This window comes from Ochotona princeps, chromosome 21 (assembly GCF_030435755.1).
Source record: "Ochotona princeps isolate mOchPri1 chromosome 21, mOchPri1.hap1, whole genome shotgun sequence".
Lineage (NCBI taxonomy): Eukaryota > Metazoa > Chordata > Mammalia > Lagomorpha > Ochotonidae > Ochotona > Ochotona princeps.
In genome coordinates, this window is record NC_080852.1 from 19,602,697 (window position 1) to 19,629,689 (window position 26,993).

Below are 26,993 nucleotides of genomic sequence, written 5' to 3' on the forward strand. Positions count from 1 at the left end.
CTAAACCAACCTACAAGTTATCACATTTACCTAAGGGGAAGGTCAAGCCGGTGTAACAGGTATTCTAGAGGAGTCCAGCACCACGGGCAGCACTTAAAGAACGCTAATTTAACCTCTTCAGGCAACACACGTGGCCAAGACGAGCACCGCCTGAGGAGTAAGTAGTCAAGCATTTCTCAGAGACTTTCCTGGTTGTCAGGGCAACGTTACGTCATTGCGTGCCCGCTCCGGCCTTCGAAGCCCAGGCAGCACAATACGCAGGCGCATCGTGGGAGCCAATGGGCAAAGCCGGAACGTAGGCGCCGCCCCGCCCGCCCGTCTCTGATTCGGTGTTGAGGTGGCGGCGGGAGGGCGTCCGCTTTCTCCTGGGCGCGCGGGCGGTTGTTGATAGCGCCGGGCGTAGTTTACGTAGGTTACGTAGGTTACGTGCACTCACGAGCCTGGCTCGGTGGCCGCGCCCTCTTCAGACCCCGGGAGCCGCGATGATGCCGGTCGGGGACCCTAGGTGGAGCTGAAGCCACCGAGGCTGAGAAGAGGCTGACCCTGTCCGGGCCGAGCACGGAGCCCTGTCCACCCAGCGGGGTGCTGGGGTCCCACCGTCCCGTTTCTGGCCGTCAGGGTGCGCACTACTGGCTGGAAGCTGTGAACTCAGAACCTCCAGCCCCTTACGGGAATGTTCAAAAATGAGTATCAGGTAACCTGAAACGGCTCTCCCACCTATCCCGTGGCGTTTTTCTCTCCAACCCCCCCTCTTCCTGCACCAAGAAGGTCTTTTTCAAGGGATAGGAGTTAATGGGTACGTGATCTAGACTGAAGTCGAAGAGAGAGAGCAAAAAAAAAAAAAAAAAAAGCAAAACCAAGGTTTAGGCGAATTATTGGATTTTTGTGCACACTTCAGCACAGTGCATCTCAGTCAGGATCAGGTCAGCTTCTGGTTGAAATGCAGCCCTCAAACCACCCAGACCACAAGAATCTTGGGTCTTGGGTCAGGTCCCAGAACCGGAGCCTGTGGTAACTGACTCGCGGACGCCCACAGTGAATGTGTGCAGGAGCGGGCTAAACCAAGAAACGAAAGAAACGTCTCCTTAGGTGCACTATCTTCTGAAAGTGGAAGGCTAGTTCCTCTCAGCTGTTGTAGTTTTGCATCATCTGGGATACTTGTAAAACAGGTGGAGTGCCTGACCCTACTCCGGATATAGTGCAGGAGGGGCCTCTGTAGATTGTTTTTAAGTTTTTTTTTTCCCCAAGTAATTTTGATGCATTTAATGTAAGGGTGTTTTTGATGGTACATCAAGAACCTTGCTTTGCCCAGTGGGTCAGTCACCCGGTACCTCAGTGCCTGCGTCCCTGATCAGCTTTCCTCACTCCATCAAGTGTGTCCCTTGACCTCTGTCTCCGTCCTCCCCGCTTCATTGCACCAGAAGTCACAAACCCCTGTTTACCTTCTGTTGAGCCTTCTTTGAGAATGAACTCTTCTCCCATGCCTGAAAACTTCCCATCTTCATCTCTGTCCCTTTGACCCTTTTCACCAAATACTATTGGTCCTCGGCTTATTCTGCCACTCTCAGCCACTTGGGATACCATTAAATGCTTTACAGCACCCTTAGGGAGTTGGTCTCTTTGTATGTATGGAAAGTCTGTTAAAAAAAAAAAACAAAAAAGAAAGAAGAGAAAGAGAGCTTGTGCCCATTGCAGGAAAATTGGAAACCTAGGAAAACAAAAGGAAATAGAAGGAGAAAAAATTGCTCTCACTAAATGTATACGTTTTTATCAAAATAAAAAAAGACAGCTATTTCAAATTTAAAATTTATGGTGAAATAGGACTTGCCTTGAGAAGCTATAGTGATTTTATGTATGTTCAGTGTGAAGGTGAGACTGCCTTAGGTGGAAGAAATTTGGTGTTTTAACTGTAAGTGATTGTGTTAAGAGCCAGAAGCAAAATATCTGTTATTGAGAAGAATTAAAACCTGAAAATTCTTTGCAAAAATTAATTTTTCTCATGTGCTACCTGCAAGTCAATATTTAGTCTTTATTTTGAATCCTCAGTTTTTGCAATAAGTCCTTTCCCACAGATGTAATTATCTTGTTTAATTTCACATTTTATAGTTAAAGCTTGTGGAATTTAATAATGACTTTTTTTTTACATGTGGCATTGCTTCATGTTTTCAGGGTTATAAAGAGAATATAATATATATATATATATATTTACATATGGCCTGTTCTGTAGATTGTTTTTTTTCATACAGATGTTATAGGTCCCTAAGTTAATGTATAAGAAATTTATTTTGAAATCTTGTAGTTATGCTGAAATAAGAATATCCCATTATTGTCAGGCCTTTTTATTGCCAAGTACTGAACTATTGCCATTTTTTGAATAATTTTGATAACATTATTGAACCCATAGCTATTTGCCTGGCATACAGTCTGAAATATCCATGTTTTTTTTTTTCTATGTAAAAATCAAAACGTAACTCCAACATCAGTTAAAAATGCAATGTTAGAACCCTGGTCCAACTAGAAATCTTGTCTTCAGAAATAATGATCACAGTTTTCTGTCCTGGTTTGTGACTTTTCATTTGACTCTTAATTCTGGGTTGCATAATATGTCTTGTCAGGGTGTTCTGTTCACATTAAGCGAAATGAGCTCCACATATAAAGTTTGTGTGACGCATTTAATGTTCATCGTATTTGAAAAATAGCTTCCTTGAAACTTTAATCCAAGATGACCCAAGGCTAGCCCAAGGTCCGAAGCTGGAGTACCAGCAGAGGTGATGTTTCCTCCGGGGTCTGTCTTCCTGACACGTGCCGGGGCCATTGGCTGTGGGCTGTGTGGAGCGTATTCTCCCCTCAGCAGTCCGTCAGTGCTTTGAACATTCTACTTTCCTTTTCTAGGGAGGCGCATTTGTTGAAATCTTCAGTGCACAGGGGAAAAATCCTGGAGCAAGATGGAAGATCCTTGGCAGTCCCTCTGTGATTTGGAAAGTAAGTGTCAGAAGCTAGAGCCATATAAATCCTGGGAAGCAGTGTGAGTGAAGAATATAGGAAAGGGAAAAAAAAAACTGTGATCTGGTTTCAAAGCTACCTTTTTCCGGTTCTTTCATCCCAGGACCCTTTGATGGCATTGTTGGCAGCACCGTTCCTCACTCTAAGGCTTGGGCACACCACTCATTACCTTCCTCTGTTCTCCTTGTCCTGCTTCATCGTTTTAGGTGACTTTTATATCTGGGATGAGCATCTCCTCGATCGCTGAGCTTCTCAGTCTTGATTTCTTCTTTAATGACCTGTTGTCACTCTGCTTCAGGTCCAGCTGTCGCAGCCTGGGCCTTACCGCCACAAATGACAGGACCTCTGAAATTGCTAAATGAGACATGAAGATATCCATTTCTGACCCCAATCTTTGATTCTTAGGGTTGCTTGCTCAGTGACTCCCACTTTGGCCTTTGATCTCTTGGAGACCGTCAAGCCACAGACCAGTCTACTTTCCCCCCCTCTGTATTTTGTTTCATTTGTTCATTTATTTTCTCTGCTTTCCTTTTCTTTGCAGGTTCATGATTTCAGTCACTTTCTGATCAAGACCTTGGCATGCCTTAGATCCTTCTCCTTGCCTCTTGCCTGCCTAACAAATGCCAACACTTTTTGAATTCCCCAAAGAAAAGTTCAGTCTGCATCTGGCTCCTCAGTGCCTTGGAAAAATGTTGTCTACTGACTTTCCCAGGGATAATACTGCCATCTAATCTAAATGGTCCACAAAGTTCAGTTGCAGTGTTCTCTTAGTCTGCTCATTCATCTTCAGATTTTCAACTACCAAACTCACTGCCCCAGCCCACTGCCACAACAAGCCTTCTGTTCTCACCAGATCTCATTCCTACTTCACAGGGAAAGCAAGAGCCATCGAGCAGGAACTACATCTGCTTGCTACAAACAGATAGAAAAGCCTCTATCCATCCCTATTCTTTTTCTCTTCTCCTCTCCTGTATAATCAAGCATTTTGAAGAGTAGGAGGGCCTGTGAAATATTTCAAGGTGATAATATTGTGCTCAGAGATTGAATATGCACCAGGTTAGCACTTTTTAAAATTTTGCAAATTGGACTCACATACGACTTTTCTTTTAAAATTTAATTTATTTTAATCTTTAATAGTGTTTATGTAGTTGAGAGGGATGTGGGCTCATGTGAGTCTCCAGTTAGGGTGAGAAAAGTATGGAGGAAGGTAGGTGGGACAAAAGTTTCATATTTTTTTTTCCTCTTGTGTCCACAGGTGGGAAAGAGGAGGGCACCACTCCTTGCTGTCAAACTGTATCAGCACCTAGGGGTGGAGGATGGTCCTTTGATGACACCTTAGAGACCCCAATGTGGGGAAGAGTGTTCTGAGGGTATTACTCAAGTGTTTTTGATAGTTCTGAGATGTTGTCGACTTCTTTGTACCAGGGTTGAGAACATTTTCCCAAGGTCTGTTGGCTGATCAGGTCCAACTTAGTGTATTCCCAGGCAGAGGAACATGTTGCAAAGCTTGGACAGAAATGTGGTCCAACTTGTTCTGCTCTCCATCTTCTTATGAGGCATTTGACATCTGCTGGCCTAGATGAGCAGGCTGTCTGGGTCTGCTGACCGCTGTGCAGGCATCAGCAACTGACGAGGCCCAGTCCTAATACATGTACTCTAAGGTCGTACTATATATATTGTGATTTTCCCTGTGGTTGGGGTTTGAGTCCAGCCATGCAGTAGGGGAGGCCCCCAAGAAACTTTCCAGGGGTGACCACAGATTTGACTCTTGAGTGCACTAGCCAGTGCAGGGTCAGGTTCAGTCCATCACTTGCATCAGCCAAAGCACATACCGGTGGATACAGCTGCCTGGTTGGGTCCACCCCCATTTCCATCTCTCATGTGAACTGATGGGTGCTGTGGCCTAGCCCAGCCTAGCCATCATTCTTCATGTTCACCAGCAGGTGCTGTGTCAACATGTGCTGTGGCCTAGCCTGACCCATCCTGCATCCCATATGGCTCTTGTGCATACCCATGGGGGATGCAGCTTAGCTCAGCCTGTACCATCCCCCAAACCCTGCCCACATACATTCCAAGGAATGCTCAGAATTGCTTAGACTTGCCTTGCCCAGTCTGGTCTGCTCATAGGTCTGGTTGTCACAGTTACCAGTGGGAGCTGCGGGCCAGCAGGAAAGTCCTTTCGTTTCCCCTAACAGTTCATTCCCATCCCCAGATCTGGTCTTGCATGTGCTGGTAGGTGTGTCAACACAACCTGGCATGGCCACCCACAGCGTCAGCTCTCTCTGACAGATGTTACAACCTAGCCCAGCCAAGTGTGACCCATACCCTGTCCTGGCTCTCCTGTATGCCAGGAGGTGCTGAGGCCTGGCATAGCCTGGCCTGCCCCCAGACCCAACCCTCTCAAATGCTGATGAGTTTTAAAGCCTGGCCCAGCCTGAGTCCTAGCTGTTGCACTCCCCAGCAGGAGCTATGGCCTAGCATTGGAGTTCCTCAAGTTCCCGTCAGGCCTGCTCCTAGCCCTGGATCTCAAGGTGCTGCAGCCTGTTTGCTATGGTCTGTCCTTAGTCCTGGCCTTTGCATATTGCCAGACAGTGCTGCAGCCTGGCCCAGCCCCGCCCCTCCCAGCCCAGGCTTCTGTGAGTGTCAGGTGAGTTCCATACTTTAGCCTGGGTTACCCCTCACCACTCCTAACTCTGCACAAGCCAGCAGGTGCTGCAGTCCTACAGAGCCAAGGCCACCAGTCCCCTGTGGAATCTGCTCTCTTATCCTGTTCTCTCACATTCTGGTGGGTACTGTGGCCTAGCCTGACATGGCCCACCCCTGCTCCAACACTTGTGGGCAGGTATAGCAGCCCACCTAGTCAGGCATAACAACCCCAACCCCAGCTTTTGTGTGCACTGGCAGGTGGTGGGCAATGCTACTTAGCCCAACCCAAGTCTTCCACATGGGCGAGTACCTTGGCCTGACCCAGACATGCCCTCCAGTTTCTCCCCTCTAAACTACTCTGTCTCAAGTGCAGTAGCCCAGTCCATGGGAAGCCCTCATAAGTCCTTCCCCTTCCATGCACACCCTCAGTCACTACTGCTTCAATACCTTCCCACTCCTACTCCAAAATATGCCCTTTCCCCAAGCAATCTGCAGCTCTCCTGCCCGAGGTGGGGGTGGCGTGTCCCAGCACATCATTCCCAACCTTCTCCACATATCTTGAAAAAGAACAAAAAACAGGCAGCTGTGCTGGCACACTGATGTAGTTAATGCAGTGTTGGCATTAACAGGCCCCAGAATCCCTGCCAGCTATTGGCTGCTTTTCTCCCAGCACTGTAACACTTGCCTAGGTACAAGGCAACCTAGACAGTTGCCTACAGCTGGGAACAACTAGTTCTTCATTTCCAGTTCTGTTTTGTTTTTTTCTGCTTCTACTTTAGTATTTTAGGTACCATTGATGATAACATTTCTTGCTGATTTTAAACTATACATATATAGAATTTTATATACTCATGTTTTATGTAAAATTCTAATTTAGAGAATTTCATAGTTAAAGCAGAAATCAAGTAATGCAGTGATGGATTGTTTACTAGCCATGACCTGAAAAAAAAAGGACCATGTCAATGGATAGAGCATAGATTATTAGGCTATTTTACTATGGCAGAGGGTGATGCGATATTGAGGCTTGTGCTGTTTGAGAGAAATGCATAGATAAAAGGAGAGGAATCCTAACTCTGGGACCCTCAACTTAGTAATTTTGGAAATCCCTAAAGTTGATGAACTTATCACATGGAAGAATGGTTTCTGGGCATTTGTGGCATCTGTGTTCCAGTTCTTTCCAAGTTTCGGGTGAAGAGTATTATTAAGGCCCAAGCCTGATGTTATGTCACTTGAATGTGGAATTTTTTTTCTGTGGGTTTGCAATACCTTTTTTTTTAATCATAGAAGCCAAATAGAATTTTCTTCAATTACCATTGTTTTCATTTTGTTCTATAGGAGTTTGATAAAGAAGTTAAAAGTTTTGTGTTTGTCCTGGAAGGCAGCAGCCAAACAAACAGAATTCAATTACCGAAGGAAAATAAGCAAATCCGTAAGTAAGATTTTCTTTAATATTGAGACTCAGCACTCAGGTTATATTTTCGTGTCTCATAAACAAGCATCTGAATATGACTTCAATTGGCAACTGTTGATATAAAGCTCCCTGATGTTTTTTTCTAATCTAGAAGGTGATTGTATGCCAGACCCGTTGCCAAGCCTTTAAAAAATATGCATATTACCTCAGTAACTATTAGAAATATAAAAGCATTTTATGATGATTTAGAAGATTTAGTAGCTGTTAGTTATCATCATAATGATATTTATTGAATAATAAGTGTTTGCCAAGGACTTTCAGATTATTTTACATTTAAATTTTCATCCTCACAATGGCTTTCTTTGACAGATGAACAAACTTTCCAATGGGGAAAAAAAAAGGAAAAAAATGTTGGTTGTTGGTACTCGAGCCTCTGATTTTTTTTTTAACAATTATTCATTCATGTGAAAGATAAGTGATAAGAAGTGAGGACAGGCAGATCCTCCATTTACTGGTTCACTCCTCACATGCCCATAAGAGCCAGGAGCCTCAAACTCCATGTATTTCTACCCCATGGGTGGCTGGTCATAAATACTTGGGCTGTCGTCCACTGCTTTCCAAGACACAGAAGAGAGCTGGATCTAAAGGGCAACAACTCCTATTTAACCTGGCACTCACAACGTACCCAGACCCCCGAATAGCAGACCCTTATTTTTTGTTAAATTTGAATTCAGTTTTCTAAATTTATGTAGGCTCTGTGTTTTACGTGGCATTTTAAGCTGCTTAAATGAATATTTTAGGTTTCTAAGACTTAAACTAAGCCATAGCTGTTACAGATGAAAAATGATGGATTTTAAATTGTTTTTGCCAGTGTTTTTTCCTAAAATAAAAGAACAGAATCTCAGAGAGGAAAGATCATCATCCCTGTTAAAGGGATTTTTGTTAACTACAATTTTTAAATCTGGGTTGGTCATTTGTGTGTGTGTGTTTGTGTTTAATAGCAGGTATTTTTGTCATGTCCACATAAATGTGTAGCTGTAAATGAGGTGAACTAAGATACACCAGAAAACTCACCTGAAACTGGAGTTTGTTCTTCTTACAAGGCACATACAGTCTACGTTCTTAAGGATATTGATTTTTGTGAGACAGGTACATTAGATTTGCAGGAACATGCGTTTGTTCTAAGCAACTGTCAGTTCTTTGGCTTTTTTCTTTTGTTGGGCTTATAAAGCTCACCTGTACTCTCATTTAATGCACTCAGCATCTATGTAACTGGTCATGTTATTGATAAAAATCAAGTCTAGTATCTGTTCGGCTGTGAGAATGTTTCTTCATAATACACCTTACTTACCTAAGGATTTTTTTTTTCAAAAATAAACCAAGTCTGATGTGTTAAAATTACCTTCCTAAGTGGAAAGATGATGGTTATAATTGGAAGAAACAAAGGTCTTTTAATGTATTTCTTCTGCAATGCCTTGTAATTAAAAATTAATCTGGCTTTTCTGTAGCACACGCAATGATGAAATCATGAAATCATTTATTGAGACTATGTTGTACTAAAGTCTTCAAGATTAATTGTTTCAAATTTTTGATGACAAAAATTTATATTTAACTGTAAGTTGGTATGATTAAGTTAAATGTCATGACTTGAGTAGAGAATTTCAATTAACATTGAAGTGGAATTCAATTAGCATTATATGTTCCTGTTTTAAGAGAAATGTACACTATGCACACTTGACATCACATACCTCTTACTAATTTCCAACTCCCATTGGTGTTTAAGACAGAAATGTAATGATGAAATTAAATGTTTAATCTTTTATTTTAAATACTGATATTTTTGAACCCACTTCTATTTGAGCTTCTGAATACATCTAAGTTTTATACATAGAGTACCTATTACATACACGTAATACGATCACACTGTGTGCTTCTAAGAGCCAGGAGCTTGAATGATCGTCATTGCACAACTCTCTAGTCTGAGTCTTGAGTATTCAATAAGCTTGGTAAATTTGCCCAATCAATGATGCACGAGGACTTGGATTATAGTTTTTCATTGTAATCAGCTGCTTTTGATATTGATCACTGATTGTATCATTCACTGATTAAATGCATCACTCTTTGTTGCTCTTCTCCCTAGAACAGATTACATGGAGTGTTACTGGGAGAGTCTTCCTCGTGGTTTTCTGTCTGAAGACCAGATCTGAAACCCTTTGTTTCTCTGCCTGTGGCATTTGAATCACAGGTGCCTCCTTAGAGATTGCCATCTCTGCACCTTATGTTGATTTTACATTTAAGCTGCTCTTAAAGATGAGGTTATCTTTTGAGATGCCCCCTAACCTCCTCAGGTCCCCGCAATATAAGTCTGATCATGACATCTCCAAGATCCTTCAGTATCTTTGACTTCATCACTCTACTAATAGTGCTGGTTTTTTTTTTTTTTTTTTTTGAGGATGTATTTTATTTCAAAGGTGGATTTACAGAGAGCAGGAGAGACAGAGAAAGATCTTCCATTTGCTGATCCCTTCCCCAAATGGTCACATGGCCAGAGCTGAGCTGATCCAAAGCTAGGAGATTCTTCCAGGTCCCCCACGTGGGTGCAGGGTCCCAAGGCTTTGGGATCATCCTCCATTGCTTTCCCAGGCCATAAGCCAGGAACTGGATTGAAAGTGGAGCTGCTAGGGCATAAACTGGCACACGTACAGGATGCTGGTACTGACTGGAAGGTAGAGGATTAACCACTTGAGCCATTGCGATGCACCCCCTCCCGCTCTTGTCCAAGTTATCATTGGTTCCTGAATTTAATGGCTTGTTTATCACCCTCAGCATTTGAGAAGGCTGATTTGGTATACTTTCTTCATTCTTTCAGGATGTCCCCACTCCTAGTTTTCCCCCTACCTCACTGCTCTTTTTTTTTTTTTAAGATTTATTTTTTTATTTATTTTTATTGTAAAGTCAGATATACAGAGAGGAGGAGAGACAGAGAGAAAGACCTTCTGTCCGAAGATTCAGTCACCAAGTGACCGCAACAGTCCGGCCAGTGCTACTGGCCGATCCGAATCCAGGAACCAGGAACTCCCTCCTGGTCTCTCACACGGGTGCTGAGTCCCAAGGCTTTGGGCTGTCCTCAACTGTCCTCCTAGGCCACAAGCAGGGAGCTGGATGGGAAGTGGAACTGTCAGGATTAGAACTGGCACCCATATGGGATCCCGGAACATTCAAGGCGAGGACTTTAGCCGCTAGGCCACGGCGCCAGGCCCCTCACTGCTCTTATTTCTTAGTCCATTTGGTGCTGCTTTTCCCCTCCTCTGACCCAGCTTAATATTGTAGTTCCCCAGAATCAGTCCATGGCCCACTATCTAGATATACTTTCTTGGTTGTCAGTTTCAGACTTAAAAAAGTATCCCTAGCTTATTCCAGCTTACATTTCTAGTTCAGACTTCACTCCTAAACTCAAGACTTTTGTATCATCACCTGCCTGACATTTCTACTTCAACATACTAGATGTGGTGTCTCCCAAGTCTAACTCCTGTCTATAGATAAAAACTCTTCCTCCTACAGGATGGCCCCTTGTCAGTTACTCAGACTAAACACTGTTAAATCAGCATTGATTTTTCTTTCCCTAGATTCAATCCATTGTGAAGATCTTGTTGATAGCATTTTAAAAACAGATCTAGAATCAGGAAACTTTTTCCCACTTCCAAAGCTACAGTTTGGTAAAAGGTCAACTATTGTCTCCTATCTGGGTTATTGCATTAGTGACCTAATTGGCCTTTCCATTTGTCTCACTACAGTTTTTTAAAATTGTATTTATTTGATGGGACCAGCTTGGTGGCATATTGCATATCACTGCCTCTTACAATGCTGGCTTCTCATATGGGTACTAAATCATGTCCCATGTGCTGTGCTTCTGATCTAGCTTCCTGCTAATGTTCTGGGGAAAAATAGCAGGAGATGGCCCCGGTACTTGAGACTCTACCACCCACGTGGTAGACTTGGAAGAAACTTTGTCAGCAGCCAGAGGTGGACCTGGCCGAAGCCAGGAACCTGGGTTTCTACCCCAGTCTGTCCATAGATAACAAGGACCAAGTACTTGAGGTATCACTCACTGCCTCCGAGAATGCCTACAATTAGCTAGAAGCTGAAATGGGTCATTAACCCACGTGCTGTGATATGGGCTGCAGTGCATGGAACAGATTAACTGCTGGGCCAAACACCTCTCCTGGCCTCCCTATTTCTGATATGGCTTCCCTACAGTTTGTTCTCAAATAATACTTTTAAATATAAGTAACGTGGAGATCGTGTTACTGCTCCATCGATCTGCAGACTCTGGTACCCTCATGACTGATGTTATCTTTTGCGGCTTCTTCAGCTCTCATCTGGAAATCAGATACCCTGAATACTCCAAACTCTAAAAGTTTGAGTGTCAGCTGCTGCTCATGAAGTTTTAGATTTTAGATTTTAGAATAGGGATGTTCAACTGGAAAGTCTAGGCAAATATTGCAAATTCCAGAGAAACCCTCCACAATCTGAAACATTTCTGGTCTTAAGAATTTCAGATAAGGGAAACTCAACCTGTTTATACTGGTCCCCTTCTCCACTATGCTTCTGCCTTCTTGACCCCATGACTGTCTTGAAGCACAGAATACATACTCTAGCACAGATGATCCTTCTATCTGGAACTTTCTTGCTCCAAAAGGGCATAGCTCATCCTTTCCCCTTCTCCTTGCTTTTACTAAAAATATCACTTGCTTTTAGTAAAAATGTGAGACCCTCCAACCTGTACTTAAGTGACAGTCACTATTTTATGCCGCTACCCTGTGTTGGATCTCTTAACCCAACTCTACTTTTTTCCTTGTGGTTATCACCACATAACATACGATGCAGTTACTCTGTTTATTTATTGTTTCTTCTGACACTAAAAAGTAACCCCTTTTGTGAGAGAGAATTTAGTCTGGGCTATTGATGGAGAACAATACCTGACACATAGTAGACATTTCAGTAAATCTTGGTTGATTGAATAAATGAATTTGTGTGTGGCTGCCCATTGATTTAAGATGACATTTCTTTAGATGGCTCTCCATGCCACACCTGATTAAGTTCCTGGCTGTTTTACCATCCTTGTTGCATGCAGCTTTTCCTTTCTTGTCCTACTAGCCCTATTAAGCCTTTTTATAATTCATCCCATCTGCTTTGTCCTTTTCTACGATGATATACAGTATTTTCTATGCCCCCAATATGTTTCTCTCTCCTACTCCTGTCACCCTTGCCAGTCAATTTCTATTTATTCTTTTAGCTCAGTTCCATTGTTATTTCTTCCCCCAAAACCCTTCACTCCTCAGCTTTCTTCCCCTGATGGCCCCAGAGTTAGGTGCTTTCAGAGTAAGAACCTTAGCCCTCTTCTTCATGGAGCTAGAATATAAATTTCACGTGGCAGAAATCATGTCTGTCTGTCTTACTGCAGAATTTGAACATTGAGTCTGGCATATAGTAGACGCTCAATAAATCTTGGTTACATAATAGAGCTAGCTTAATTTATGCAAATAATCATGTTTAATTTATGCAAATAAACTGGTTTTCCTGATGCAGTGAAAGGATGCAGATAGATTTTTTGGTTTGCTGAAAGACTGCACAATAACACAGTGAAGGTCTGACTGATTTCTGTGTGTTGAAGTGAGAGAGGTTTACATTCTTATATTCTATGTGCCAGAACTGTAAGAGGAGCCATAGAACAATTTCTGTCATAACTTTTTGGGGCATTTGCAAAGGATGACTACGTTGTGGTCTCATCCCATCTGTGTGGGGTAGTACTTGTGAAATCCATTGGAGGTATACAATCTGTCATTTGCTTTAATGGAACAACTGTAAAATCACTGGTCAGATATCTTGTGGTGTCTTACTAGTTAAATGTGTTTGACAAATTCAAGAGGAAAAAGGGCCTAACCCCTTAAGAAACGGGAGATTTTTCTCAGTCTAATAAAACTGCCAGAATCTGTGAATTTCAGTCAAAAGACAAACTGTTGTTGAATTTTATGTACATGGCAGACATTTTTTTAGCTAACAAGAATTGTTCATGCAGCTTTACTTAAGAGTGATTTTATACATAATGGAGACAGGAAGAGTCCGTTCGAATTTACCAGAGTCAGTTTAAATTTATTAGGACACTCAGAAAAAAAAAAAACAACACTATAATGTTTATTTAGCTTTTCCAACATACAGAATCAATGTGTCAGAGGTTATTAAAGTACATTTTTCTTGTTCAGATCATCACCATATGGTATTGTCAGACATTATTTTATCTTAGAAATGAAGTATTTTGGAAACCAGAGATTCTATACATGAGAAAACTGAATTACAAAGCCATCTGATATAGAGGGAGCAGCTTTCGCGTCTAAAAAGTCTCCTAGAAAAATGCCCTGAGTGCCTGGTGCTCTCGTTGAGGTGAATGGTGCTGATTCAGTGAGCTTGGGGGCATGAACCTAAGACATTTTAAAAGACTGATTTCATTTGCTTTACCGTTCTCTCTTCTCATTTCACACGTGGTATGATCTTGGGCCAGTCAGTGCAAGAAAGATTGATTGGTAATGACTTGTTTAGGTATCTCTCTCTCTCTCTTTTTAAGATTTATTTAGTTTTATTGGAAAGGCAAATTTACAGAAAGAGAGACAGAGAGAAAGATCTTCTATCTGCTGGTTCACTCTCCAAATGGCCACAACAGCCATAGCTGAGCTAACCCAAAGCCAGGAGCCACGAGCTTCCTCCAGATCTTTCATGCGGATGCAGGGTCTCAAAACTTTGAGCCGTCCTCCACTGCTTTCCCAGGCCACAAGCAGAGAGCTGGATGGGAAGTGGAGCTGCCAGGATATGACCAGTGGTCAATTTGGGATCCCCACGTTTGCAAGGCAAGGATTTACTGCGGTACTGAGCCGGGCACAGTTGGTCTTATTTTTGTATCTCATTTGGCTTTTGTAGATCACAAATCTATTTCCTTCATTCGTTTTTCATATATATATATATATATATATATATATGTATATATACATATATATATATGGTAAAACATATTTCTAGAGAATTTTTAAGTACATAACCTCTTTCCTATTTCTGTCATATTGCTTCATTTTCTGATGATTCTCTGAGCATGTATAAGCTTAATACTTTCAAATTAGCATTAGCCCTGTATGTTTGATTACATGATAGTAATCATGTTTGCTCAAATATGTTGACCGTTTAGAAGCTAAGTGTGGGATAATTAAGTTGTTCAGAAACATTGCAAAGTAGTTTACCACAGGGAATAGCAGCCAAAATGCCCTTACATAGGTTATCTGACAACGTATTGTTATTTTAAAATAATATAATCTTGCTGAACCTATTAAGTCAGAATAAATGGAAAATAGCATGCATTTTAGATTAGTTACTTCCTGTTAAGTGTTTTATCCACATGATGGATTATACTATTGGTGGTTTTGTAAAAGGTCACGGTTGAATCAAGACATCTCCATTCCCATCCTAAAGTCTCACAGGGGAAAAAAGTTTGTAAACTCAATATATTGAAGGTGTGATTCTAAAATGTTTATTAATAGCATCATAACTGAGACATCATGCAGAAGGTATAAACCTAAGTCAGAGCAGATCAGGAGAGGAAATAGAAAAACCCATTTTTACAAACAGTTTTAAACTTTAGCTATCAAACACACCCTAACGATGCTTTTCTCTCCTGATTTTTTTTTAATCCAGATGAAGCTTATGATAGTGAAGAAAAATTCAGCAGTTGTTATTTAGTGAGCCTTAAATTAATTAGATGCATATTAAATTAACAAAAGATATTATAAATAAAAATATGTTCTTTCATCCATCTCATTGCGGACACATTTAAAACCATACGAGCTAGATACGGCTCATCAAACTTTGAGTTTTAGTTGTCATAATTAGAGTTGTTTTATGCGATCGAGTGCAGTGCTTTTCATTAAGTTGTTTAGTACAGTTAAGACTGTCAGTGAATGAAAATAATTGCCACATTCTTTTATGGCTGCCTTGATGGAAATCTATGGTTCAGTTTAATATGTCATTGTTAAATGCAGTTGTGTGTGTATTCTCTGGCACCCTAATAAAAATAGTAAATAAAAATTATTATCTTTAAAAAATCTTGACAAAAATTTAACCAAGGCTGCAGTTGGGACATTTTTCAAACAGCATTTTTTTGTTAGAGTTGCGTTTAATTTTCATCCTTTTTTTTTCACTCTGTGATGAGGTTGTAACTCACGAGTGGCGCTCTTGCAGTTCTCTGTATTACTGAAATGCTAAAGACTTCATCTTGTTGACAGCAAGTGATTGTGATTGTTTATGTGCACGTAAAAAAGACTTGAACATTTAGATGTGTGTTTCCCCCTCTCATTCTAGTTGGACTGATCCAGAGGTTTCTTGTGCTTCAGATTTATGTGCCCCTGGGACAGGACTTCTCTACTGAATTGCTGTAAGATATACAGAACTTCTTTAAATGTTTTATGGGTATTGGACATTTGATCAATCGAAGTAGTACCAACACTCATTAATTCCAAGTGGCAGTTTTTGCATTAAAGAGCAGTGACTTATCAAGTCGACATGAAGTAATTAAACTAATTTAATCGTATTTCTTAGATATTGCTGTAGTCTGACATTTCCCTCGGGAAAGAAAGCAAATTTAAGCTTTTTAAAAAAGTGTCAAACTATTATGCTTTTGAAAATATATGGCCTCTAATTTGAAGACATGCATAATCCAAAGTTTGAGATTTGGGTTCAAATGAAGTATGATGTTATGTTTTGTGTTGTCTCCTTTTCAAGACTTAGGTTGATTTAAAATTGATTGAAATAAATTATTTTCATGATATTTACTTTCATTTAAAAATACTGGTCTTTCCAGTTTACAGAAAGACATCTTGGAATATATCTAAGTTTTAAATGAGCTTGCTAGAACGGTTAGAAAAGAAAATATGTGTCTTTTACTCAGTTGAACTGCTGTATGGGATGATAGCAGGCTGTGAAGATAGTATTTGATTTGCAGACTCATGTAGAACTGAATATTGTTTAGGATTTCATTTACAAATTTTTATGTTTCAGATAAGCCATTACATTTAAGGGATGCTGTTTCCTATTTCTTGTCTTGTCTTGTCTAAGCACTAAGCCTAAGCATTTATTTTCTATGCTATAGGAAATAACTTTTCTTATTACTGAAAATAATTCTGCACTGGTTTAACAAGTGCAGCCAGAAGAATACAGCTTTGTTAATCAAGTAGGAGTAGCATAAACTTGAGGTTATTTCTCTTCCTTTATGTAAATTAATGACTTGTTTGTGTGTTTTTTTACTTTTTTTTAATGAGCTCTAATTAGAGGGAAAAAAAATCAAAGGATGATATCAGCTGGAATCAAAGTGAACCAGAGCAACAAATACTTTTATTGGTTATAGAACATCAACAGTGTGTGGTGTAGTCTCGTTGGCTTCCTTTACTAACAATGAAATACTGCAGGCCTCTGGAGGGTTCAGATCATCAGTTTTATTGAACATATAATCATTTCAATAGGAGCTTTTCATTGATAACATTATTTGGGGCAGCAGAAAAGAATTTGTTTCTACAGATAGGCTAAATTATTCTTGGATTAATAAGAAAAAAGCAATATGTTAAATATTCCTATTAAAGAAAGAAATGGGTCATCTATGCAATGTTGATTCAGCTGGCTTCTTGCTTAGCCATGTTAGTCTGTTTTTTAGTATTATCTCTCTCAGTGTAATTGCTGTAAAGATGTTGACATCTTATTTTAATAGGTCAATTACACTATCATAGACACAGCCATCCATATATCAGCTTAAGAGGAGGAGGATAAATGCATAATTTTGCTGCATAGAGAACCTCATTGTCCTCTTCAGGTGTTTTTACTTTCCTGTAAAATCAAATTTTACTCTGAAATTCTTGTTCTTTTTTCTTTCTCTGTGCTTTCCAGCAGTTCATTTTTACTTATTTGAACTCCTACTTATGGACCTCTTTTCCACCCCATCCAGCTTAGAATCTTTGGGCCAATCTCATTATAGTCAACTCTTGCTCCTTGACTTTCCATTGAAACTGATCTGTCTTCCAGGTTCAGTCTAATCATTTGACATTTTGCCACCATACTCAGGCTAGATATAACACAACTGTTGTAGCACTTGTACTCTCTTTATAAATTTATAGTGTCCAAATTATTAGTTACTCAAGTTGGCCTCTCTGTGTTTTGTGCACTTATACCCCTATCTCTGAACTTCCTCCTTGCCACCTGTCTCTTCAGTTACCAAAGATAATCTCTACGCCTGTTTTATTGAGGCATCTAGGCCAGAACTCATGGACTTTCTCTTACTCCTGCCTTGAATCTACAGGTTGACTTTCAATACTATTGAAGAGTAGTACTGACAGTGAACATCCCTGTCTAGTTCCAGATTTCATTGGAAAGTCTTCCAATCTTTTCCCCATTTAGTATGTTGCTGACATTGGGTTTTTTGGAGATTGCTCTGTGTTTCTTCTATGCTTATCTTGCTTAGGGTTTTCATTGGTGTTGGATTGTATCAGATGCCTTCTCTGCATCTATTGAGATGATCATATGGCTTTTATTTTTCATTTTGTTGATGTGATGTATCACATTTATTGATTTGCAAATATTGAACCATCCCTGCATGTCTGGGATGAATCCCACCTGGTCTCTATCTGGCTTTGGTATTAGGGTGATATTAGCTTCATAGAATTTGGAAGGTTTGCCTCCTTTTCTCTTGGAATAGCTTGTGGATAATTGGAATAAGTGCTTCTTGAAACATTTGGTAGATTTCTGGATTTAAGTCATCTGATACAGGGTTTTTCTTGGTTGGGAGCGGTGTAATTACCAATTCAGTCAGTCCTTGTTATAGGTCTATTAAGATTATTAATTGCGTAATGTTTCAATTTTGGTAGGTTGTATGTGTCCAAAAATCTATCCATTCCTTCTAGGTCTTCTGATTTGTTGGCATACACTTATTTGTAATAGTTCCTAATAATCCTATGTATGTCCAAGGTATCTTTTGTAATATTTCCTTTTTTGTCTCTGACCCTTTTGATTCTTCTGCCTCCTTTTTGTTTGATTAGTTGAGCTAATGAGGAGTCTATTTTGTTGATTTTCACAAAGAACCTTTCTGTGATTCTTTGATCTTATGTATTATTCTTTTGGTCTCTATTTTATTTCCTCCCTTATTTTGTTTATTTTCTTTTTTTTGCTAATCTTGGGATTGCTTTGCAGTTGTTTTTCCAGTTCCTTCAGATGTAAGGTTAGTTCACTTGGTTATTTTCTGATTTCTCAACATACACATTGATTGAGATGAACTTTCCTCTTCACACTGTCTTGATTGTGTCCCAAGAGTTTTGATATGTTGTGTTGATGCCTTCATTTGTTTCAATTTTTTTAATTTCCCCTTTGATTTCCTCTCATTTAGTAGCATATCAGTCAGTCTCCAGGAATTTGCATCTCTTCTGGGGTATTTTGACTTATTGGTCTCCATGACACTCCATGATGGTCTGAGAAGATGCATGGTATAATTTAGATTTTTAAAAAGTTGCTGAGGCTTGTTTTCTGGTCTATAACATGGTCAAACCTGAAGAAAGTTCCATGTGCTGATGAAAAAATGTATTCTCTGTAGAATGAAGCATTCTATAAATATTAATTAAGTCCATTTGCTCTAGTGTCTGGATGAGTTCTGCTGTTTCCTTGCTGAGTATCAATCTCTTTGATCTGTCCATTGATGTTAATGGAAAATTAAGGCTCCCCACTATCTATTTCTTCCTATAAATCCATTAATACTTGTTTCATGTAGCTAGGTTCCCTGGCATTTGATGTTTATACATTTATTATGGTGAACTCTTCTTGCCGAATGGATCCTTTGATCATTATGTGGTGTCCTTCATCTCTTTCAATGTTTTCACATCAAAGTCTATATTATTTGATAAAAGAATATCTATGCCAGCTCATTTTTCCTTTCCGTTAGCCTGGAATATCTTTCTCCATCCTTTCACTTTCAGCTTCTACTTATCTTTGTTGCTAAGATGTGTCTCCTGCAGGCAACAGATAGGTTTTGGTGTTTGATGCAGTCCACTAATCTATGGTTTTTGATTGATGTGCTTAAGCCATTTACATTCAGGGTTAAAATGGGTAGGTGATAATTTGGTCCTGTTATTTTAGCAATAGGTTGTTCTTTGTATAATTTAGTCTTCTGTTGTTATTATTGAGATGCTCTCCACATTTGCCTTTGGTTTTGGTAGATGCCATTCCTTTTCTCTGTTGAGAGAACATCTAAGTATCATTTGTAGGGGGCGTCTGGAAGAGGCAGATTCATTGAGCTTTTCTTTGCTGTGGAAGATTTTTGTTTCATTTGCAAAAACAAAGGAAAGCATTGCTGGAGAGGTTATTCTGGGCTGACAGTTTTTTCCCCTTTAAAACCTGAAATATGTCACTCCATTCTCTTTTGGCTTGTTGAGTTTCCTCTGAGAGGTCAGCTATGTGCAAGTTGATTTTTTTCATGTGTGTTTATGTGTTTTAAAAAATCTGAATAATAGCTAATGATATGCAGTCTTGTTCTCTATGGTGATAAAGGATAAGTGGCATGGCTTATACCTTTGTTTTATTCAACCTCAAGCCTGGGTAAATGTCTCACTAAGATCTTTTATTATTTGCTGTGGTCTTCAAGATTTTTTATAACAGTTCATAGAATTGTGAGACTAAAACATCTAGGTGCCACTATTATTCTGTGGAAAAAGCATGTTTAAGACTCCAAAAACATCCTAAAGGTAGAGAAAAACGCCATATAAAGGCTTATTTTCAGTATATAGCAAAGACGGTTTCATACCAAGGGGGAAAAGGCAAATTATAGTTTAAGTTTTTCAAGCTCCTTACATCAAAATCCAGGCAACTGCCCTCATTCTCCTGATTTCTCTACCACCTGGATTTTGAGATTCTTCTAGGACTGTGGCAGGGGTGCTAGTAGTGATCAGAGTTATGCAAGACACTTGACTCAGCCCTGGAACAGAATCTCGACAAGGATTCTTCTCTTTCTGTACAAAAGTAAGCTTCATTTCTGCCAAGGTGGTATACTGCTTTAACTCATTTAATAGCAATTAAAGGTTTAATTACTGAGATGTTAAGAAATATCTTGGGTTTAACTTAGTTCTGGCAGTAGAGCGGTGCATATCAAAATAAGTGTGATTAAATTTTTGTTACCCTGTTACCAATGTTCTTCACTAGTTTAAGTATAGGAAAACATTATGAAGCATATTGGGGTTAATGATGAGATTTTGAATTCAGTGGATCAAAATCGTAGATTTCCTTGTTTTTATACCAATGTGGACAAATATTTGGATCTTCCAGATGGTTTCAGTTTTATACTTTCAACAAAATAAATGCCTTATAGATAAAAGATCAAAGTTACTAAATAGCTGGGGAAGATAGTCTCTGTTCTGATTTGATTATCAGGCTGTAAGAAAATACGTGAACTCTATTTGCATTTATTGTTCATAGTTTATCAAAGTGGTTTGCTGTTTTAAGAAATGATGACAGAGACCATGTTCTTATAAGGAAAAATAGCATTAACAGTATAGATTCTATTTCTAACTATAACTTTTTTCCTTCCGACCTTAAATGGAAGGCCTTTCTTTGTGCATCCTCAGTGTTTTGCTGTGTTTCCAGCAGCATACCTCTAGGCTATTTTGAATAATACATTTCTCTAACAAGCTTGGAAAGTCACCTAATGGAAAGATATTTGGCTTCTGAAATTTTTCATTGTCAGAGTAGAAGAGGCATTTTGTTTCATAAAGCTCCATTTTATACATCAAGAGGTTTTCATAAGTGGAGTCTTGTCAGCCCGTTTATGAATTTAGAAAGCATTTCCTTAGCATCCTCCTGTTTCTTCCCTGCCCACTGGATGATTGCACACTGCTCAAGAGGACGTTATACTTGTGTGTCGGTGGGTGTCTTTGAATCACCCAATCAACTCATCTTTGAATTCCCGTAAATATCAGGCAGTGTGTGAGGCATGGAGGATTTGTTTTACCATGAATCTGTACACTTCTTCCCTTCCTCACTGATGCCCTCCAAATTCCACGTCTCCATTACAGTGCTCCTAATATGCTGTTGGGGTCTCCCACTCAGCCTCCCAACCACCACTTTTATTCTCTTTCAGGCTGATCTCCATGTCACACCCTGAGTAATCTTTTTGAAACCCCCCTGAATTCCCACAGAAGTGATGGCACACAAATCCTTAGTATGCCTGTGTGCTCCTGTCCCCCTTTGCCCTTCTCATCTCCTGTAACTCTGTTCTGCTCATGATTTGCCAGCCAGCGAGGATCTATCCTAGGCACCAAATGTCAGATGGATTCTGTACCCATCCCATTGCCTGGCTTACTCTTTCTTGATCTCATCTCAATTTGTGTCCCTTTTTTTTTCAGGCCTTTTTTTGGTCTTCCACAACTAAATAAGACTCATTTCTTAGACCTTGCTCTAGCATCCTGCTCTTTCCTTTCATGGCAACTCCAACAGTTTGTAAGTATATACTTACTTGGTTAGCCATCTCTCTGGGTGAACTCCGAATTCACCCAGGGACCTAGTCAGCATGATAACCACCTGGCACCAATAAGCTGTAAAGTGTAGACAAGTGGACAGGAAGTAGTGGGCAAATGAATCAAATTATAAACAGGACACAAGGTCTGTCCTTAGTTTACTCCAAGGATGAAACATGAATTAAAAGGCAGTGTACTGACATTTTGGTAAATGTGACAGTATGGTTGCTCTGTGGAGCAACATGTCAAGTGAAGTCGAACGAAGACCACAGGCTTGGACCTGAGCTGATGTGTAGTCAATTTCTGCTTTTCTTATGGAAGAAATTACTTATGTGGCATCACCTGCGGGTTGAGAGTAATAACACATCACTGAAGTGTCATAACCATTAAGTAAGAACGTTAACATAAAGTAATAACAACGGCTAACATTTATGAAATAGGCTGTACAGGGTATTGTTCTAAACACTTTAATTGTTTTAGTGTAGTTGATCCTTAGAATCAGCCAGTGTGGGAGCCCTAATTGTTACCTGTGTTTTCTCATTAAAGAAACTGAAGTGAAGGCATTTGCCAGAACTTACAGACCTACTGATTCCTGGATCCAGGAGTCAAAGAGGTAGTCTGAATGTTGAACATCTGCTCTGTAACTCTGTGCCATGTTGCCTTGCTTGTAAACACCACATCCACCTATAAGCAGTAGCTACATGGTGTATGTTTTATGTGAATCTTAGTAGAAGATGAAAGTATCATAGTCTTCCCTGTTTTCTTTAGGGGCTTCTCCTGTAGAGCTTTGTCATTAGAGTCAGGGAAGGAAATTGTTTCATAATTAGTATTTCTGCCTTTACACTTCTGAGAGAGAAGCACCTGGAAACCAACGGAAGAATTTACTCACATCTTTTTGTTTTGCATATCAAATGTGAAAATGTTTATATTAAATAAATAACCTTTAAGGTTATTTATTTTCATTTTATTTGAAAAGCAGAGAAAGTGAGAGATGGAGAGAAAGAGATCTTCCTTCTACTGGTTCATTCCCTGGATGCCCGGCAGAAACCAGGCCCCCAGAACTCAATCCAGGTCTCCCACGGGAATGGTAGGGACCCAAGTCCTTGAGCCATCATCTGCTTCCTCCCAGGATGCACATCAGTAGGAAGCTGGAAAGGGAGCAGGGTTTCAACTGGATCCTCAGGTGTGGGGTGGCAGCATCCCAAGCAACAAACTTAACCGTTACAGCAAATGTCCACCCCTAGTTTTGATTTTATCATTATTTTTTTTTTGAAAACTAAAAAACAACTTCATTTCTTCTTTATTGATTCTTTGGTCCCAATGTAACACTCTTCCACCTCAAGATCTGAAAAGTATATTCGTCAAGATTTTGCGGCTGTGGATTAGATGTGAATTCAGTACTTCAGAACCTGACCCACAGATAGCCAAACGCATTACATTTTGCATGTGAAATAAAGAGTGTGTAAAGTGCTAATTCATAATACAATAGTTTTTTGCAGTGAAGTAGTGGAATTCTCTTATATTTCCCTACCATTGCTGAGGTATCAATCTACTTAAGATTCCTGTACTTTTTACTACAGTCGTTTTTACTTATTTATCTCATGGTATTAGTTTGTTTCCCAACATCTTTTCGTGGAACCTGGCTGATTGTTTGACTTGAAGTTAAATAATTGAATGGAAAACAAGTTTTGAAAAAAATCTTTGATTTTGTCCTGTCTTCCATCCTGCATTATCACAGCAGCAGGAGGCCAAGAGCTCCCTGAGTGGGTTTGTCAGGTGTTTCAGAGCCTGAGGGCAAACATCTGGTGCTCTGGAGGAACACGAGGATCCCAAGCTCTTGGAAAAGAACCAAATGCATCTTGAAATAGAAATCCATTTTTTTCCTGTATTTCATGCTGCCAGTCACACTAAGCGATTTTGGAAAGTTACTTTTTTTTTTTTGACAGGAATAGCATTCATTTTGCTGAATATTGTTGAAATGCATTAAGTTCTTTTCTGTATCCTGATTTTGTCATTATCTAGTCGAATGCTAAAAGACATTCTGTACTGTTAGATCTCTAGTGAATTGACATTATTCTCATTTTCTCTCAGCTTAACCGCTTTTCGATATATGGGTTGAAAACATTATGAAAGCCTGTGGTGAGCATTGTGTGCCGTTTGGAGAGGTTGAAATTCTTAGCCTGTAGGTCCTAGAGAATATTATTGCTGAGGTTCACATGTTGAGCTCTTAGCTGCTGGATTACTGTTTTTGTTTGGAATCCAATAAGGGTTGGAAGCCTGCTACAGTCTTTAAAAGAAGACAGAGAAATCCCTGAAAGCATCCCTAGTCTGTGTACATTTCAACAAACCCTTCATGATCACTGCCTTGCAGTAGTCTGAATTTGAAATTTTATTTAAGTAGTTTGACTGGCTCCTCCCCACATTTCAGAGCTTAGTCCCCTTTATAATGGTATTTGGAATTTTAAGAAATGGGACCCAGTGAAAAGTCCTTAGGTCAATGGCTACACTGTCCTCAGAAAGGAAATACTGGTCTTCTAGAGTGAGCTTTCCTGACATCAGGTTGTTATAAAACCTGAGTTATGACGCTCAAATGCCTCTCTGTCTTCCTTTTTCAAGATGTGATCGTTCTTCCCACACAAACTCCTACCACAGCACCCTGATGAAATACAGCCAAGAGAGACCTTGTCACGGCAGAGCCAATGTTAGTGCCATGCCCTTGAACCTGTAAGCCCTTGAGCTGAATAACCAGCTTCTCTTCATAAAGTGAGCTTGCCTCAGGTATTTTACTACAGTAATGAAGAACTACATCATACAGAGCTTAATGAGTTTAAACTTTAATTCAGTCTAAGATTCAGGCTTCTCCCAGAGCTCTATACCCCAGTTATATGGCTTTGGCCTAGACACTGTATCTCAGTATCTTCCTCAGTAAATAACCATGTGAATTCTTTTGATCACCTGAGTTAATGAAAACAGTGACTTATTTTTCCTTTAGAAATTTTAGGAGACCAGCAGCTCAGTGTAGCACACTAAACCTCTGCCGGTGGTGCCAGCATCTCAGATGGGTGCCAGTTTGTGTCCCAACTGTTCCACTTCTGAAATAGTTCCCTGCTTCTGGCTTAGGAAAGCAATAGAGAATGGCTAAAGTCCTTGGGCCCCTTAACCTACATCAGAAACCCTGAAGAAGCTCCTGGCTCAGCTTTGATAGTTGTGGCCATTTGGGAACTGAAATAGCAGGTGAAAGACTCTTCGTCTCTTCTTCTCTCGGTAATAAATTTAAAACATTTTAAGAAATTTAGGTCCATTTAGGTCCTCAAACTTTCCTTTCCCATCTCTGTAATAAGGAACATTGGATCATTCTGCCAAACAAAACACCCTACTCAAGCTAATGTAAAAGTCATTTTTACATCACCTTTTCTGTGCTTTTGCTAATGAGCTAGTCCAAAAGGTCAATGAAGAAACTTAACAGAAGTTTCAGGTCCTTCTGCACTGTTGAATTTTGCCTCTACTTTCCCTTCTGCAGCGACTTCAGAGTCTGTAGGCTCTTTGGAACTTTAAAACAAGTATTGTGCGTGTGGCCTGTCCGCTGCAGACCTGTTCTTCTCAGACGCTGGGGATCCTCTTCCGGCCCTATAAAGCCACGAAAGTTGAGCAAATCCCTCAGTGTGGTATCTCTGTCTATGTGTTAGTGACATTGATGAGGGCTTTTGAGATTGCATCCATTTAGCCAATCACACCTTTCTATAGAAAATTTGCTTTCCTACCTTTTCATTCCTTTTGATGCCTCACTTTGAAAAAAGTGATGGTCAGTATCTAGCTCTGAAGTTATTTGCAAAATAAATGTTATCCAAACACAAAATATTACATTATCCAATGAAATCTTTCTGTCTACCAAGTAAATACAACTCTGAAGTGTATACTCACAACTAGGCAGAAATGGCCAGTAGTAGCTGTTATTTCAACCAGACGTACTAGGCTCAACACTAGTGGTTGAAATGACTGAATTCCACAATGGAGTACTTGAGTTCAGTTCCTGACTCCAGTTTCCTGCTAATGTTGACCCTGGTAGGCAGCACAGCTGTTCTGACCCTGACTCTGGGCTAGACCCAGTTGTACAGCATTTGGGTTGTGATCCAGCAGGCTGAGTTTCACTGTCTCACCCTCTGTCTCTTCCTCTCTCTCCAATAAATACATAATGAAAATTGTAAATTCAAAATATTCATATTTGAATACTAGCTTTAGTAATGACATTGCAAGTTTCATTAATATTTTAAATGCGTCTCATGGCTAATTCCACCTCCTATTTTTTTCTTTTTAAAATCATCCTTACTTGAGTCTCATTATTTTAATTATGTCCAATTACATTTACTTGCATACTCAGTATATTATTTTACATGCATTACTAAAGAGAACACTTTAAGATACTTTGCATATTGACTTTTTAATGTATTAAATTTGCATGCCTTAAAATAGACTTTATATAGAAGTTTTAGACAACATATGTGGCAGGTTTATAAATCAGATGCCATAGACTGGGTCTGCAAAACACATTTGTAGAAAGTCTTTTCATATTGTTTCTTCGTTTGGTTTGTTTTACTTCTCTTTTTTGGAGGATTTGCTTACTTCCTTGTATGAGATTCAGAGTCACAGTGAGAGACAGAGGGAGAGGACTTGAATTGGTTAGTTCACTCTCCAAATGGTTGCGCCAGCCAGAGCTGCTCCAAGCCAGGCCCAGGAGCTTCACCTGGCTCTCCCATGTGGGAGGCGGTGGTCCAAGTACTTAGGTCATCTCAAGCTGCTTTTCCCAGACTGTTAGCAGGGACCTGGATTGGAAGCAGAACAGCTAGGACACGAACCTGCACACGTATGGGTGATGGCTTTACCTGCTACACAGTTCTGGCCCTCTTACTTTACTTTGCTAAATTACCTTTAAATACTCTTTCCATAAATCAGATGGATTCTCAAAGCTAAAAATGAAATACCAGCTACAGAAATATTCTACATAAATAAATATCTGGAAGTATTCCTACTCTAAAATCATAGTAAATACCAAACACTAGTAAAAGCATTTTTCAGTGTAGTTAGATTATCACCATATCAATTACTCAGTCCTGTGCTGAGTCAGATTATAGGCTTAGATTTAACTGGCTCTGTCCCTGGTGAGCATGGTTGCTGAGCCCACTGTGTGTTACAGCCTCATCTGGGCAATGGGGATGAGATTTATATTTATTAATGGGATAGTTGTGAGGATTAAATTGAATAATGCCACTTATCAAGTTATAGCAAATATTAATTTATAGTTTAAACTTTTCAAAATATAAAAGAGCAGCAATACTTAGTTATTAAGTTGCTCTTCTGAA

The 26,993-nt window shown here is 39.8% G+C and overlaps 1 protein-coding gene across 3 annotated transcripts in view; it reads left to right on the top strand.

Annotated features, from left to right (window-relative positions):
* The first annotated feature begins 448 nt into the window (after positions 1-448).
* CFAP20DC (CFAP20 domain containing) overlaps positions 449-26,993 on the top strand; it is a 207,892-nt gene continuing 181,347 nt past the window's right edge. For all 3 annotated transcript variants that reach the window (XM_058678488.1, XM_058678489.1, XM_058678490.1), the window contains exons 1-4: positions 449-694; positions 2,893-2,982; positions 6,985-7,078; positions 15,461-15,533. In XM_058678488.1, coding sequence (XP_058534471.1) covers positions 674-694; positions 2,893-2,982; positions 6,985-7,078; positions 15,461-15,533 — 278 coding nt within the window. In that variant the 5' untranslated portion in view covers positions 449-673. The remainder of the gene's footprint in view (positions 695-2,892; positions 2,983-6,984; positions 7,079-15,460; positions 15,534-26,993) is intronic.